The sequence below is a fragment of the Amblyomma maculatum genome, chromosome 5, assembly GCF_055883805.1.
Source record: "Amblyomma maculatum isolate TAMU_Amacu chromosome 5, ASM5588380v1, whole genome shotgun sequence".
In the NCBI taxonomy this organism is placed as follows: Eukaryota; Metazoa; Arthropoda; class Arachnida; order Ixodida; family Ixodidae; genus Amblyomma; species Amblyomma maculatum.
This window is the reverse complement of record NC_139348.1, coordinates 155,088,959-155,102,660: the sequence shown is the minus strand read 5'-3', so window position 1 is coordinate 155,102,660 and position 13,702 is coordinate 155,088,959. Positions and strand designations below refer to the sequence as shown.

The window sequence follows — 13,702 nt, the reverse complement described above, 5'->3', positions numbered from 1 at the left end:
AAATTCTCCCCACATGTCCCGACAAGAGCAAACAGTGTTAAACATAGCTCAGCAGTAACAAAGTTGAAGATGCAATAATGCTCCCTCATTATGAACAAGGTTTCAGTATAAATCAGAAGTCATCCCAGTTTCCTTGTCATAACAGATGGAGATGGTGATATTTCGTGCTACTGGTCTTTTCCAACTTATAAACTGCCCATTTTTAAAGAGAACAGTTTCCTTTTCTTGGGAACGTGAGACCGACTCTTATTCGAATGAGTTCGAATTAAGCATGCATTAGTGGACCTAATGAGCACATTCACACGGTCGCAGTCCTCAATCCAGAGACAAGAAAAAAGGCAGTGAAAACCGACTGATAAGAAAGCTGAAACACCAAAGCAGCACTCACCAATGTAGTTGCTGCGCGACACACCGAGCCGAACGAGTGCATTGCCATTCCAGGCCACTGCCCAGGTCAGGCCGGTCCGACCGACCGACACCTGGCTGACCTCAGAGTTCTCGGGGACTGGAACGGGAGTCCAAGACGTGCCCTCGGGACAGAGTCTCGTGACGCCCTCACGGAAGAGCACCTGGGACACACAACCGCAGCAGTGAGTGCTCACTTATTTAATGGTACCACAAAGACTCAATAAAAGGAGTGCTACACGACAGGCTTCTAAGTGATGGTGGACGACCTTTCAATTGGCGTGAATATTCAGCTGCTACCTGAGGTAGCGCTTTGTTTTGTGCACACTGATGTACAGTTGTAAGTGTAAAATCTTTGCAGGAAAACCGTGGTCATGATTCATGCACGACAGAGATCACTGGCAATGAAATGGACAGCATTTGGCTGCCTTATTGTACACTCAGGTCATACGCATGAGAATATCCCTCAGAGAGAAGATAAATGTCATCTTACCACCACAAAGAGCAAGAGCAATCAAGTTGGAGTCAGAAATTCAGCAAGTGAGTCGAGGCGTCGAAAACGAAATCAGCACTCACCCTGCCGAGAACAGTGACGACCCAGACAGCGATGTGCTCACAATTTCCACCAGGAATCTCAATTCCTCCAATGGAGACGTCAACCACAGGCTCAAGGACTGGGTCCGAGTGAATGCTTTCTATCTGGAGGAACAAAAACAAGCACAGCAAAATCTCCTAGAGGCGGTGATTTTATTTTCAGCTGGTGTCAAAAGAGAACTGAGGACAGACTTAAGCTTGCCTCTATTGAATGATAACCACAATCTGTGCAAAAGAGGCTACCTTAACTGAAAAAATTAGGTTCGTAATAAGCTATACGAAAAGCTGAATTATTAAATGCAGGCATCATTACCCAAAATAAAGCTACAGTGGCGTCAGCATATATTTTCCACGCAGCGCGGTGAGGGTGGGCTAGACCACCGTTCACTTGGGACTGATGATTCATCTTTTCCTTTGCTTTTCATCAGCGACATCACGAGTGAAAATCAAGGTTAGAAAAAGAAGACGTTTCATTTTAAGACTCAATTTTTAAGAGCCAAACAAATGGCGGCATATTCACAAAGAACTCAGTGACAGTCTAAGATATCCTGGGTAACAAGCCGGCAGTCTTGAACCCCTACTGACTGCATTGGGACGAGTGAAGCAAGATTCTACAACTGCACAACAATAAGCACAGCGCATTTGACCTTAATGTGAGTTCACTTTTGCTGATTACCTTTTCTCTGAGAGCAAGCTATGCAATTTCCGAGAGCACTTTTCAAGTTACTACGCACTGAATCTGTGAGCAAAACTCATGTGAAAATGCAGAATTTGATAAAAAGATGATACAGAACAACAAGGGCCGCAGAAAAAAATGTTGCTTGTGACTGTTTTTCTTCTAGTTTAACATCTATGAAGACTGCCAGTGAAACCTAAATCATGTCCTTCCTACTTCTGTAGGCCTCTCTAAGTTTGAAAGAATGCTCCTGGCATAGGTAACACTAAGCGCCAATGACTAAAGCCTCATCATGTCACCTGATACACACAATAAATGTACTCTGTGAGCATCCCATAACTAATAGTTCAAGCAGGCACTTGTGACATTCTTTCTGTTTATGCATCTTATATGCAAAAGAACTTTTCAGGGCATAGCGAGTATGTCTTATTTTGCACTGTACTGCATGGCACACGCCAAGGACAACGTCCACTTGCCATAAACCATTTCTTTTTTTTTTCGCAGATGCTGAAGGATTTTGACTCTGTCTGATAGCGACAACTGCTTCCTTTTCGTCGCGCTCGTTACGAACTTAGGCGCACCGACTGCTACCCAGCTGTTGTTACCAAAACTAAGATGCTGCAAGAAATTGATGAAAAAATGAAAGCGAGACACACCATGTGGTTCGGTTTCATGTCCCTAGTTTCTGATTTGCCTTGATGGCAAAGTAAGTGTTAATGCTAAAGAGTGCAAGAATGCATCGAAATTATTTCAAAAATTAGCCTGAGTGTGTTCACTGACTGAATTCATTTAACTGAAATATTCACTATTTCTAAATTTGTATACCTCAAATATTTTGGCATTAAAATGCATAAAAATGCCGCGAAAGCTTTTTTCTAAAGGTTTGCTATTTTGAAATATTCGTAACGCCAAAATTTGTACAACTGAGGGTTTCTCTGTACTACGACCGATTCCGCTGCTTCAGCTCCTTGAACAGTATGAGAACAACCTTCACAAGGATCAAGATCAAGAACTTGGGGAGGGGAGAACTCACTTCTGCCCAGCGGTCTGTGGCAACGTAGCGACGATATCGAACCCATTTTCGCCGCCGCACCATCGAGTTCCACCGCTTCTCCGGCGTATATGTGAAGGGAAAGTCCACACAGTAGGTCCAGCCCTAGAGAGGGGTAGAACAGAAAAAAGGAACAGCAGTTTGCGAGGTGGAGATGATGATAACTGATTTAATGATTTCAGTGGCACAAGACCGGTCAAGCCAAAAAGCGCCAAGGCTAATGCATTATCTTAGTTCATTGATGAGATTGAGTCACTAACCCTTTTCCTCCCCAAGCACTTCACCCCTCAGAAACTGCACACTAGGTCAGGAGAAAACTTGCACCAACAGTAAAATTTCGATGAAATAATTCCCACTGGTACGAATTTTCGGACGACACGAGTTCATAAAATTCTGAGATCGGAAAACATAGCTTAAGATGTGCAGAGCTTTGGGAGTTCCAAAAATGCGCCCATGCCGCTGTGGATGACATGAAAACATGGGTCACGACCCCACCATTGGGCAGTAATAATTGCTTGCACACCGCTAACACCACAGTCACCAGTCTCACGGCATGCCCCACAAGCAACATATGGCAGTAAATTAATTCCACTAGTTTTAAACATATTGACGTTACCCTGCTGCAGCATAGGAATTCTGATAGCTTTGAACTATGTAACTTTAAAATGTTATAAATTTTTTTTGTGTTGTGTGACCTCGTGCAATTTGTAGAATCAGGACTGTACTATTGAAAATAGTACAGCCAATAGCACTAAGGAGAAAAAAAATCCCACAGAGACATCAAAAAGAAGACTTGGAGCAATCTTTGAGAAACTTTTATTTATATGTTTGCTATATTTGCGGTGACTTATCCTTTGCATCATTTCCATGAGGAAACGATGCAAAGTTTTTTTTATGTGAATTAACTTTAATTGTTCTTGTGCGCAACTCACTTTCCTTCCCATTTCTATTCTTCCACCAATAACACCATCTGTGCATGAAAAACACCCTAAAGCCACCAACAGATGGAGCTCATCTCTTATGCACAAAGCAGCACGCATCCTTGCATACCTCGTTTCCCAAGAAGTGGCCATCCATATTGTCCTCAAGGTACCAGCGACCTTCCCACTGCCAGCCCGAAGAAGGCAAGTGGATTTCATCCTTGTAGCGGGCCACCAGCCCATCTTTGCTGCTCCACGAAGGCCGGTCAGTGGGCAGCAACCGAGAGCAGAACCCTTCCTTGGGGTTCCAGCGCTATGTGACGTGGCAATCATGAAAAGAGTCAAGAACAGCCTGCTTATACATAAACTTTAGCATTCCATTCTTCGTTTGCTGAATCCGTTAATTTTTTTATAGTAATAAAAATGATGATAGTGACAATGTGTGCTGCTTCAGACATTCAAAGTCAGCAATCACAAAAAGCTAAATGTGGCCATAAATACAAAAAAACACACACACAGTTTGGCTGACCAAACAATGCCAACAGCTAGCCTTCCTATATCTCCTCTGGTTTATACTAAGCTATGTTTGTGTGGCAAGCCCTACTATATTAGTGATTACGACTCCCATATTCTTTCCCATGCAGCTGATCGGACTTGCGCTGAAATATGTGCTCTGTAAGCCACAGCTTACATCACCATACAGTCTCAACCAATGAGATGGGACATAGAAGATGAGAAGAAGTGAAGAGGAAGAAAAGTGAACTACCTCTCTGCAGATTGAGGTCTCCCAAGCAAGGTTGTACTGCCATATCTCACCCTAAAGGTTTATATGCACAGGTCTCGTTTGGCACTTAATCCTGTCTGCGTATTCCACGGTGAACAGGAACGATAAAACATTCTTTGCTCTTTCGCCACCACTTAACTATGATGAGGCAACGGTTTTTGCAGAAGCCGTTGCAACAGCTTGGACTTAGTTTGAGCAGCCCAATCTTATTGTCATTTGGCGCCACCATACTTGGGTGCAGCCACAGGTCTGTTTTTCCAGCCAATTAAAACTTCTTACTGGAATCTAAATGCTTGCCTTGCTAATATACGTTTTTCAAAAACTTGGCTACAGGTCTCTGAGTGCTCATCTCCTGCGTGTGCTATAATTTTTCCTTTTAAGGCGAAAGCCTTTCTAGGCTCATTGAACTAAATCCGGTGCGCAAGATTTGTGCGTGAGATCTGTCATATTCCGCGAGCTTCCATGAGATGTGTCTAGCGTTCCTGCCATCTGCAAGGCCACACTTCGCGCTCCAAGGAACGCCACGTGACAGAAGCGATGGTGTACCGTACAAACTCAACACTTGCTGGAGAAAGTGTGACGGGTACTGTGCCTTTCCTGTAAACCAATTATAATTATATGTAACAGTGCAACGAACACTGATAAGAGGCAAACGACTAGAGACAAATGGCAGGAGAGGGAGGGTAGGCTTTCGCCATTCTCCTCTTAAGAGACATCTAAGGGACCCTCCAGTTCATTATTTTAGTGTTTCATCTTTTTGTTTCCTTCTCTTTTTTCCAAAAATAATTTTAATTTTGGTGATGTAATTATGCATCTCAATTTCTCTGCACCCAATTCCTTGCCGATCTGCCTGTATGGGTACATGCCATCTGTTACGAGGATAACAACAACAACAATGGCTTCATGTTTCTGTTTTCCTCTCATGGTGGCAGAGCATGATCAGTTCGCTGACCTGGTTCTCGTAAGTCACTTCGGAAACCCTGATGGGCACATCACTCTGGGGCAGGTACATGTACACCTGGTGGCCACTGCCGATGCCCCAGGCACAGGTGGGGAGCGCTGACACCCGTTTCAGGTCAACACCAGAATAGGGCAGCTCTTGCCACCGAGTGCCCACGGTAGACAGTGTGTGCACCCTCCCAGTGCTGTCCACTGCCCACAGATTGGATGCCGGCATGGTGTCCAGCTTGCAGCGACACGCTCAGTCAGTCAGGTCTCGTCCATGGCAAAAGCGGAGCAAGGGTTCTACAAAAAGCCTGCAAATGAGCACAAGGTGAATGACAAAAACATGACACAGCCAAGTTTGTTGGATGCAGTGTTAGTCAAGAAGCTTAATTTGATTGCCTTCTCTGCACACAAACAATTAAACTCTTCTCATAACGAGACATGCTTGAGCAATGAGCATATTAGTACTTCAAGCGGCAAGGAGAACAGACAAGGACAGGATGCAAGTGTCTGACCTCACTCACTACTCCTTGATGTTGTTTTGTGCACTATTTTCAGTGTTCAAGTAGTGTGGTAAGCTGTGCTGCTAATCCACACTTACCATTGTAAGACGATGGAATGCCACTTTAGCAAATTAATTCAATTTCTTTCTACCTAGGGTGCATTGCATGATATTTAATAAGTGTAATGCCTTTTCTATCGTGCTGCTTGTTTGTTATTCGTGTTTGTATTATTCAATCGAGGCTCCCGTGACAGTCATCTGACTTTGGGACCCTTGTCTGTATACCTATTTTCATGTACAGCCTTTGTCAAAAGTGAAAAGCCCAAGAAGTCTGCTTCTGAGCCGTGTAGTGGCACTGATTTAGCATTAGAGGGGGTCATTTCCATTGGAAAGAGTAGGACAAAAATATTCTTCCCTTCAAGAGATTCAGAACAATGGAAATGAATTACAAGCCACATAATGTGGCTCAGAAGCAGACCCCTTGGGCTCTACACTTTTAACAAAGACTGTACCTTTTCACATGTTCCAAATAAATTCTTCTTCTTCAGAATTACACTGCGTATATATAGAGTGGAATTCTAAGAACAAGGATTACCGTTATTAAATATCATGCTGCACACCCTGGTTGGAAAAGAATTAAATTTATTTAATAATTAAGTTCTTCCCACTCTTTGCTCATGTCAGTAGCACGGAGTCTTTTCATAAAATCTGTGCCAAAAGTTGATTAGTCTTTAAGAAAGCTTTGCAGTTGGAGAGCATTTATGTGAATGACTTGCAATACGTGAACAAGTGTCACTTTCGCTGCATTTACAAAGGGTGTGAAAAAATGAAAGTTTGTGAAGAACTCCCACCTGTAAGATGTGCAGATGGACGTGCATATGCAAAGTTTGCATTGCATGTCATGTATAAAATTCAGGGCGCTTTTCAATGGCTATAATGTTCTCTTTTTACAGTAAATGCCGAAATTCCGTTTGCGAGCATTCATACTTTGTAGCTAATGTTGCTAGTGCTCAGTACTGACTAAGTGAACTTTTGTACAGCACGCTATTTTTTCTAGGCTAGTAGAAAGAGAATATCCCCGTCGTATAGCACCTTATTCTAATTTTGAAGGAATGCATCAGAGGTATGCCTTACAAAAATTTATGATGGACACTTAAACTTGCCTCATGCTGGCGAACTTGTCAGAGAAAGCTGCCTGGATAGCCATATATGAAAACTTTTCAGGAAGCTTATTCAGTTCAAAAGCAGTCCTTTACAATGCATTAAAGCAAAATATTTGGTTCAGAAGCATCATGAAGCATGCTGCTTGATGCAAGATATACAGTCAAAAAAGAACAAAATATTATACGCATCTCAGCATAACAAGTAAAATTTTCCTTGAGGTGTGTCGTATACTAATAGCAGTTCATACATCAGAAAAACAGGGAACCTAAACATGGTCAGTTTCGAATGTGCAGGCCCGGTTCTTTTCCTTTTCTCTTCTATAACATGGTAGCAGCTGTGCGTTTATAAACAGTGTCACTTGACTAAAATTTCAGTTGAGAGTGGTGTGCTCTTGCTCCTTTCTTGTGCTAATCACACTATGCTGAAAGCTTCATGAAGCACTTTGAACTTGTGTTTTGCGTGAATGGGAAGCTCAGTTGGATTGCTCAGTCTGTTCTAGTAAATGTTTTCTTCAGCCACACTTAAATGATTCAGGTTCCAGACAGCAAAGCAAACGTGACTATCATGCACTATTTTCATATGTTGCCAAGACATTGGAAATGTTATCATTGCATTTATTTCAATAAGTTATGAATATATTAACGTGCAGCGGTGGCATAGCGGTAGAACATCCGCCTCGCATGCAAGAGGACCGGGGTTCAAATCCCGGTGCCGCGCAATTCTCCATCGGATGAAAAAAAAAAATCCGCGTGTCGATGGAATTGCATAAACAGGTTTGGGGTGCGACCTGATGCCGGTGAACACCTCCGGCAACGCACTCCCTCACCAGAACAGGAGTTGGCCACCCTGGTGCAGTAATTGGCCGCAACCTCCTATGATAAGCTCCATACAACCCCGGCCCTCAGTCACCAGCGGCTGCGGAACAACTGACCACGGCGGCGGTCAGACCTGTGACGCAGCAGGGGGTGCTAAGAAAGCCTGGCTCCGCTGGACAGGCCGCCATTGGAAACTGACCCTGGCAACGTTTAATGCTAGAACCCTAGCTAGTGAAGCTAGCTTAGCAGTGCTGTTAAAGGAACTAGAGGGCATGAAATGGGATGTCATAGGGCTTAGTGAGGTTAGGAGGCCGAATGAGGCATATACTGTACTGAAGGATGGGCATGTACTGTGTTATCGGGGATTACAAGAGAGGCGACAACTAGGAGTAGGTTTCCTTGTCAATAAGTATATAGCGGGCAATATAGATGAATTCTATAGTATTAATGAGAGGGTTGCAGGCATCGTAATTAGGCTTAATAAGCGGTATAAACTGAAGGTTGTACAAGCCTATGCACCTACATGTAGTTATGATGACCAGGCAGTTGAAAGCTTCTATGAAGATGTAGAATCGGCAATGCGAAAAGTAAAGACGCAGTATACTGTACTAATGGGCGATTTCAACGCCAAGGTAGGGAAAAAACAGGCAGGAGACAAGGCAGTAGGTGACTATGGCATTGGTTCTAGGAATAGCAGGGGAGAGTTACTAGTTGAGTTTGCAGAGCGCAATAACTTACGAATCATGAATACCTTCTTCAGCAAACGGAAGAACCGGAAATGGACATGGAAAAGTCCTAACGGAGAGACTGAAAATGAAATCGACTTCATAATGTGTTCAACCCCCGCCATTATGCAAGATGTAGAGGCAATCGGGAAAGTGCGATGCAGTGACCACAGGATGGTGAGGTCCCGAATTAGCCTAAATCTGAAGAAGGAACGCAACAGATTAGTAAGAAAGAAACCCATCAACGAATTAGCGGTGAGGGGGAGGGCAGAAGAGTTCAGGATCTCGCTACAGAATAGGTTTTCAGCTCTAACTGAGGATGGCGACATTACCCTAGAGGGAAGGAACAATAATTTCAGAGATATCATTACTGAGTGCGCGGTAGAAGTAGGCGGTAGGATAGTTAGAGAGGATACCGGCAAGCTGTCTAAGGAGACGAAAGATTTGATTAAGAAACGGCAGAATATGAAAGCTTCCAATCCAACAGACCAGATCGAATTGGCCGAGATATCAAAGCTAATCAATAAGCGCAAGGTGGCCGATATAAGGAAGTATAACATGGAGAAAATTGAGCATGCTGTAAAGAACGGGGGAAGCCTTAAAGCGGTAAAGAAGAAATTGGGCATAGGCAAAAACCAGATGTATGCGATAAAGGACAAGGCGGGCAATGTCATCACTAATATGGAAAAGATAGTCAAAGTAGCCGAAGAATTCTATACAGATCTCTACAGTAGCCAAAGTAGTCAGGACCGTAATGAGATTGGCGGTAGGGAAAAACAGTCAGACGTTCCACCAGTGACGAAGGACGAGGTCAAGAAAGCACTAGAAACTATGAAAAGGGGGAAATCAGCTGGAGAGGATCAAATAACTACAGATTTGCTGAAGGACGGGGGGGATATCGTGCTAGAAAAACTGGCCACCCTGTATACGCAGTGCCTGGTGTCATCGACGGTACCGGAACCATGGAAGAATGCAAACATTATCCTCATTCACAAGAAAGGGGACTCTAAGGACCTTAAAAATTACAGACCAATCAGCTTACTGTCTGTTACGTATAAGGTATTTACTAAGGTAATCGCTAATAGAATCAGGACAACCTTAGACTGCAATCAAGCAAAGGATCAAGCAGGGTTTCGGAAACGGTACTCTACAATCGATCATATCCATACCATCAATCAGGTGATAGAAAAATGCTCGGAATATAACCAGCCCTTATACATAGCATTCATTGATTACGAAAAAGCATTTGACTCAGTTGAAACCTCGGCGGTGATGCAGGCATTGCGAAATCAAGGGGTAGACGAGCCGTACGTGAAAGTGCTGGAAGATATATATAGTGGCTGCACAGCAACCATAGTTCTGCATAAAGAGAGTAACAAAATTCCCATAAAGAAAGGTGTTAGGCAAGGAGACACAATCTCCCCAGTACTATTCACAGCTTGTTTAGAGGAAGTATTCAGAGACTTGGAATGGGAGCAGTTAGGGATAAGGGTAGATGGAGAATACCTCAGTAATCTGCGATTTGCTGATGACATTGCCTTGCTAAGCAACTCGGGGGATGAACTGCAAATAATGATTGATGACCTAGACAGGAAAAGTAGAAAGGTAGGCTTGAAAATCAACATTCAGAAGACTAAGGTAATGTTCAACAGCCTCGGGAGGGAACAGCAGTTTACATTAGGTAGCGAAATACTGGAAGTAGTAGGCGAATATGTCTACTTAGGACAGGTAGTAACCGCAGATCCGGACCACGAAAAGGAAATAACAAGAAGAATACAATTGGGATGGAGCGCATTTGGCAAGCACTCGCAGATTATGACTAGCAGCTTACCGGTATCGCTCAAGAGGAAAGTATACAACAGTTGCATCTTGCCTGTACTCACCTATGGGGCTGAAACGTGGAGGCTAACCAAGAGAGTTCTACTTAAGTTGAGGACAACCCAGAGGGCTATGGAACGAAAAATGGTAGGGGTAACATTAAGAGATAGGAAGCGTGCAGAGTGGGTGAGAGAAATAACTCAAGTTACCGACATTCTAGTAGAAATTAAGAAGAAGAAATGGACATGGGCAGGACATGTAGTGCGAAGAGAGGATAACCGATGGTCGCTGAGGGTAACAAACTGGATTCCAAGGGAAGGAAAGCGTAGCAGGGGGCGGCAGAAAGTTAGGTGGGCGGATGAGATTAAGAAGTTCGCAGGGGTCAAGTGGATGCAGGTAGCACAGAACCGGGTTAAGTGGAGAAATATGGGAGAGGCCTTCGCCCTGCAGTGGGTATAATCAGGCTGATGATGATGATGATGATGAATAATTACGTCACATATATTTATTGGTGTACAAGTACTTTGACCTATTCATGAATTTTTGTGGTGTAAAGTTCAGTAAAAGTAAAGATGTAAAGGAGACTGCAGCCATGAAATTAGGAGACGCCTACTTCTGGGAAAGAGAGCAATGGTTAGCCTTGACCGCCTAGTAAGGAGCAGAGACATTAGTCTGCCAACCAAGATCCGTATAACTCGTGCTACGGTCTTTCCAGTTGTGATGTATGGATGCGAGAGTTGGACTGTGAAAAAGGCTGACCGCCGAAGAATTGACGCGTTTGAATTGTGGTGCTGGCGAAGACTCTTGAGAGTTCCTTGGACTGCCAGAAGATCAAATCAGTCGATATTGTCGACCATAAACCCTGACTGCTCATTGGAGGGTCAAATTCTAAAGTTAAAGCTCAGCTACTTTGGTCATCTGATGAGAAGAGAGGAGTCGCTGGAGAAAGATTTGATGTTGGGAAAGGTTGAGGGTCGCCGGAGAAGGGATAGGCAGCGAACGCGATGGTTAGATGGCATCCTCGAGGCACTGCAGATGAAGTTATGTGATGTTAGGAAGATAGTGAGAGACCGGAAAGCGTGGCGTGACGTGGTCCATAGGGTCACGAAGAGTCGGACACGACTGAATGACTGAACTGAACTGAAAGTTCGGTCACTACTGCATAATTCATTTCACCTTGGATTTCTGCAGTGACCACTCAGAAACTCCTACCAGGTGCATATGACATGAATACAACGTGACATTTCCAGCTGAAGTTGGCCCTAAGCCAACTGAATGGCCAAAATAGCCCATCAGGATATTGCCAAGCTGTCATGGGTCTCAGTGAAGACTACAGACCACGTGAAAAAAACATGAATCTATAAGTAGCACAACGAAGCATCAACTGTAAAGGCTGAAAACACACAAAGTGTAAATTTTGTTTTTATCACGAAACTCCACAGGTGACATGCACCTAATAAAGAAAGAGCAAATTCTTTCTTTTTGTTTTTTCGGAATGGCAACTTACATGTAAGATATAGTATGTTTTAGCATTTCATATGACATTAACAGGTGAAAGCCCTGCAACTGACAATAGCAAACGCATTGTAAAAATTAAGGTGCCCACCTAACTGCACTCCATATTGTAATCTGTCCGTTTAACAACCTGTTTGTAGCACTATGAAAGGTAAAGGCAACCTGGACCAATTAAGATGGCACACACTACACGACCACTTTCCCACCTGCCTATCACCATCAGTGTAACGACACAACCTCATTGTGCACGTCACCCTTACTGGCCCAGGTTTTCAGTGCTGCAAATATTGTATGCTGTGAAACAGAGTTATAGTTAAGCCCATCATTTAGGATATATGGTCTTCTCATTCTTCTAGTCAGCGTAAGCTGCCTTGCTTGACTACCACAGCATCAGTAAATTCACTTGATAATTTGGTGAAAATCTGAATGATGACTGTATGTGTTTCAAGTTGATGCAATGACATAGCACCCAAAGACTAATGTTCTCTCTTAGAACACAGAGCTCATACAAAAAGCATATACACAAAGTAGTTACAGTGCTTTACGTCTTGCAAAACGAAAGTAAAAAATGGCAAATAAAACGATGACGACACAAAACCCACTACCACACACTAGGTAAATCAATACAACGGTATAAAGCAATTGGAGAAACAAATGGACATGACAAATGTCTTCCAAGTGAAGCATGCCTGCATGCTGACAACGAGCTGGTAATTAAATAAACAGAACTGGACACGATATACTATATAAACATCAAGAAAATCACCGAAGTATGCTAACTTATTACATTCCCACATTTAATAATGTTATTAAGTGAGAACAGATGGCCCTCATAAATTATTTTAGCAGCCAGCTTCCGGCACACCCGATTATTAAGAAAAATGCAGTAAGTTTTCAAAATTAACAGTACAGAGTGACCACGAACGAAGGTAAGCATGGTTATTCTGTTCCCAAATTACATCCACGTCAAACGTACGAGTAGCACTGTATTCATGAGGCCAAGACTGATCAGCGGCCGAAGTTTTGAGATATCAGTGCGAAACGACACGCACAAAGTGTTAAAGGATAATCCATCTTTCTGAAATTATACATAAAATATAGCACACGCCCACCTCTTAAGATGCAGAACACTGAAAACCAAGATGAAAAACTCTTTGTAGACAAAGGCACTGCCGGATGTACGCGCCGCGGTGAACCTGACAACACAGTTTTATTATCCAGGGGCCGATAAATATTTCCGCATTACATGCCCCGCTCTAAATCTTACGAAAGCGCTCTTGTAAGCACAGTATCATCATGACGCGCACGGATGCTGCATCAGCTATGACGCTGTTGCCTCACCTAAGGGTAATGATATAGCAGAACCATGCTTGCCAACTCGAGAAAGCGGCAAGCCGACGATGAAAGCACGCAAGACAATGATCACGGCACCTACAGCGTTCCCCTATATGCTGCAAGCATGCTTGATATAACTGGCTACCAGCGAAAGAACGGTGCTCTACGCAACGGAGCCAGAGATACATTGTAAACTTCACCTTGGAAGAAAACTGCACGTGATTAAAATGAAGCAACGCTGCGCACCTGTGGAAACGAGATCGCGATCCGAAGACCTGCTATGAGCTTCAGAAAGAGTCGCAGCTTTGAAGGAGCGCCCTGAATTGGGCAAGAAGTTATCGTGAAAGCACGTGCAGCCGGGAAAAGCGAAACTTACCCAGGAATGTTGCTCTGGTGCTTCAGCCGCGACGGACAGCTGTTCTTTCGCCAGCACCAAAACACTAAAGTAAAACT

The 13,702-nt window shown here is 43.5% G+C and overlaps 1 protein-coding gene across 2 annotated transcripts in view; it reads right to left on the bottom strand.

Annotated features, from left to right (window-relative positions):
• Pex23 (tectonin beta-propeller repeat-containing peroxin 23) overlaps nucleotides 1-13,702 on the bottom strand; it is a 69,268-nt gene extending 55,566 nt beyond the window's left edge. Inside the window, exons 1-6 of one of the 2 annotated variants that reach the window (XM_084604772.1) lie at nucleotides 13,626-13,702; nucleotides 5,383-5,686; nucleotides 3,777-3,959; nucleotides 2,709-2,831; nucleotides 982-1,104; nucleotides 389-569 (exon numbers count right to left, since the gene is read on the bottom strand). In XM_084604772.1, coding sequence (XP_084460898.1) covers nucleotides 389-569; nucleotides 982-1,104; nucleotides 2,709-2,831; nucleotides 3,777-3,959; nucleotides 5,383-5,607 — 835 coding nt within the window. In that variant the 5' untranslated portion in view covers nucleotides 5,608-5,686; nucleotides 13,626-13,702. The other variant, XM_084604773.1, reaches the window with a different exon arrangement.